At 64.0% G+C, this 2,703-nt stretch overlaps 1 protein-coding gene across 1 annotated transcript in view; it reads left to right on the top strand.

The window, feature by feature from the left end:
• The first annotated feature begins 14 nt into the window (after window positions 1-14).
• LOC104135701 (solute carrier family 23 member 1-like) overlaps window positions 15-2,703 on the top strand; it is an 11,740-nt gene continuing 9,051 nt past the window's right edge. The window contains 2 exon segments of the mRNA XM_035889090.1: window positions 15-122; window positions 295-627. Of these exon segments, the coding sequence (XP_035744983.1) occupies window positions 15-122; window positions 295-627 (441 nt within the window).

The following is a 2,703-nucleotide window of genomic DNA, read 5'->3' as shown; positions in this document are numbered from 1 at the left end:
AATGGTGCCGGGGCATGGTGGCAGTGACAGCAGGGATCCGCAAGCCAGAACCCCGGCCGGCAGTGACGTGCACCCACAGTCTGGGAAACCAGCGGAGAGACATGCACCAAAGCCACCCACAAGTGAGCAGGTGTCAGTGGGGAGCAGCGGCCCCACCGCCCCGTTCCCAGCCAGGGAGGCCGGTGAAGGTCCCTCGGAGCAGTTACCAAAGTGGCCGGCAGCCACCGAGCCGCACCTTCCAGCTTCCTCGGCAGAGAACTCCAACTACTTAGCAATTCCTGTGAAAACCCCCAGATCCTCTCCAATGCCAAGGCCGCCCTTGGTCTCCAATCCAGTCAGCGCGTCCTTTGGGACCCCCTCAGTCCCCCGTCCAGCCAGTTGGTGCCGCTGCCCCCAGCCCAGCCCCAGCCTCGCCTCGAGGACGCTCCCCATTTCCTAAGGAGGACCGATGGCACCTCACCAAGCAGCAAGAGCACACCCAGCCCCTCCAAGCCCTTTGCCCCCCACCTGCCCACGCACCGGAGGATGCTCGTTGATCCTGACAGTGGTAAATGCTACTACATGGAGCCACCGCGGCAGCCCCAGCTGAAAACGCTCTACGACCCCGAGACGGGTCAGTACCTGGAGGTGCTCATCCCACCAGTGGCATCGCATGCTGGGCTCTACCAGGCTCTCAGTCCCCAATCCAGCCAGCACGTCCTTTGGGACCCCCTCAGTCCCCAATCCAGCCAGCGCATCCTTTGGGACCCCCATGATTCCCAACATGACCAATTCATCTTTTGGCTACCCATCAGCCTCCAGCCTGGCCAGCACATCATTTGGAGCTCCCTTGGTGTCCAACCCCACCAACAAGTCTTTTGGAACACCCTTGATCCCCTACCCAGCCAGTGCATCATTTGGGTCCCCCTTGGTCGCTAACCTGTGTGGCGCATCCTTTGGGACCCCTTTGGTCCCTAATCCAGCCAGCGCATCCTTTGGGACCCCTTTGGTCCCTAATCCAGCCAGCGCATCCTTTGGGACCCCTTTGGTTCCTAATCCGTCCAGTGCATCCTTTGGGACCCCTTTGGTCCCTAATCCAGCCAGCGCATCCTTTGGGTCCCCCTTGGTCCCTAATCCATCCGGCGCATCCCTTGGGACCCCCTTGGTCCCTAATCCATCCAGTGCATCCTTTGGGACCCCCTTGGTCACCAACCCAGTGCCTGCTCCCTTTGGGCACCCATCAGTCTCCAACATGGCCAGCTCATCCGCTGGCTCCCCTTCGGCTCCCGACCGGGCCAGCACTGCACTGGGGACTGGCGTGTCACCCCTGGCCAGTGGGGAAGTTCCCTGGAGCAAACCCAGCCCTGAGCCCCCCCAGCCCCAGCCCCCCGAGGGACTGCTGCCAAGGGCGAGGGGCCGCCTGCTGCTGGGGGGCCAGACTGCGGGTACCTGGAGAGCCTGTACTACATCCCCACGGGGATGCGGGCCAGCCCTGGCCCCAGCCCTGGCCAGCCCCCTGCCCGCACCAGCCCTGCCGGGCCTGAGAAGGGACCGCTGCTCCAGATGTGACCATCCTCAGCTGTGGACGGACCGTGTGGCGTGTCCCTTCCCAAGCAGCTGGGCTTTTAACCCCAAAGTCAGCATAACCCCCGGCATGGGAGCGACCCCCTGCCCACGGCTGAGCTGGCAAAGCACAGAGGGGTAACGGGCACCAGCTGGACCTCACCAGCTCCTCATGGGAATGGGGGAAAAAAGGGTATTTTCAAATATTTCCAGGGCAGGGCTTGAAGTCATGGACCCCGGCTGGCAAAGGGACCAGATGCATGGCCCCTGCTCTCCCCCGTGCTGCCGGTCCCATCCTGAGGGCAACCTGGGCTGGTTGGCACAGGGGGACGATGGCCTGGCCACCACCAGTCCCCCCCAGCCACGGCTGCAGCACGGATGCCCTAAAATAGTAATAAAAGTGCTGAGATGGCATTAAATGCTGCATATTCATCCCGTGTTTGTGTAGTCTGTAAAGGGAGGCAGGGTGCGAGGGGCTCCCGCGGCCCCATCGGGGAAGCTGAGGCACTCGGATCCTGCAGTCTGTCTGTCTGTCCTGGAGCACCCGCTGGATGAACCCCTGGTCCCCGGGGAGCAGGAGGGGACTCTGCGGTCAATGGTGATCCCTGACCCCCCGGCCCTTGAACACCAAACCCCCACAACCCCCAGCCCTGACCCCCAAACCCCAGCCCCGAATACCACTCCCAAACCCCAGACCCCAGCCCTGAGCCCCAAACCCCAGCCCCGAATACCACTCCCAAACCCCAAAACCCAGCCCTGAGCTCTGAGCCCCCAGTCCTTGAACCCCAAACCCCAGCCCTGAGCCCCAAACCCCAGCCCTTGAACCCCAAACCCCAGCCCTGAGCCCCAAACCCCTGCCCCAGCCCAGGAGGGTCAATGCCGTCCCAGGGAGGATTTGGGTCGAGGAGGAGGGGCCAGGCGTTGCAGGGCTGAATTACCCCAAAAACCTCCAGGGGAGGGGACAGTGGGCTGGGGACACCCCGTGCGCACACCCCCCGGCCCTGACACCCTGGGGATGGACGGGGCCGCCTCAGCCGGATGCAGGTGCGTCAGCCACGCATCAGCGCCCGCTTGCCGGCCCTGGGGGGTTTATAGCTGCCCCGTGCCTCCGCCCCGGCACTTTCGGCATCGTGGCAGGATGCGGCCGGCGCTGGCGGCGTG

The sequence above is a fragment of the Egretta garzetta genome, unplaced genomic scaffold, assembly GCF_000687185.1.
Source record: "Egretta garzetta isolate BGI_Z169 unplaced genomic scaffold, ASM68718v1 scaffold60, whole genome shotgun sequence".
In the NCBI taxonomy this organism is placed as follows: Eukaryota; Metazoa; Chordata; class Aves; order Pelecaniformes; family Ardeidae; genus Egretta; species Egretta garzetta.
This window is presented reverse-complemented; position numbering and strand designations above follow the sequence as displayed.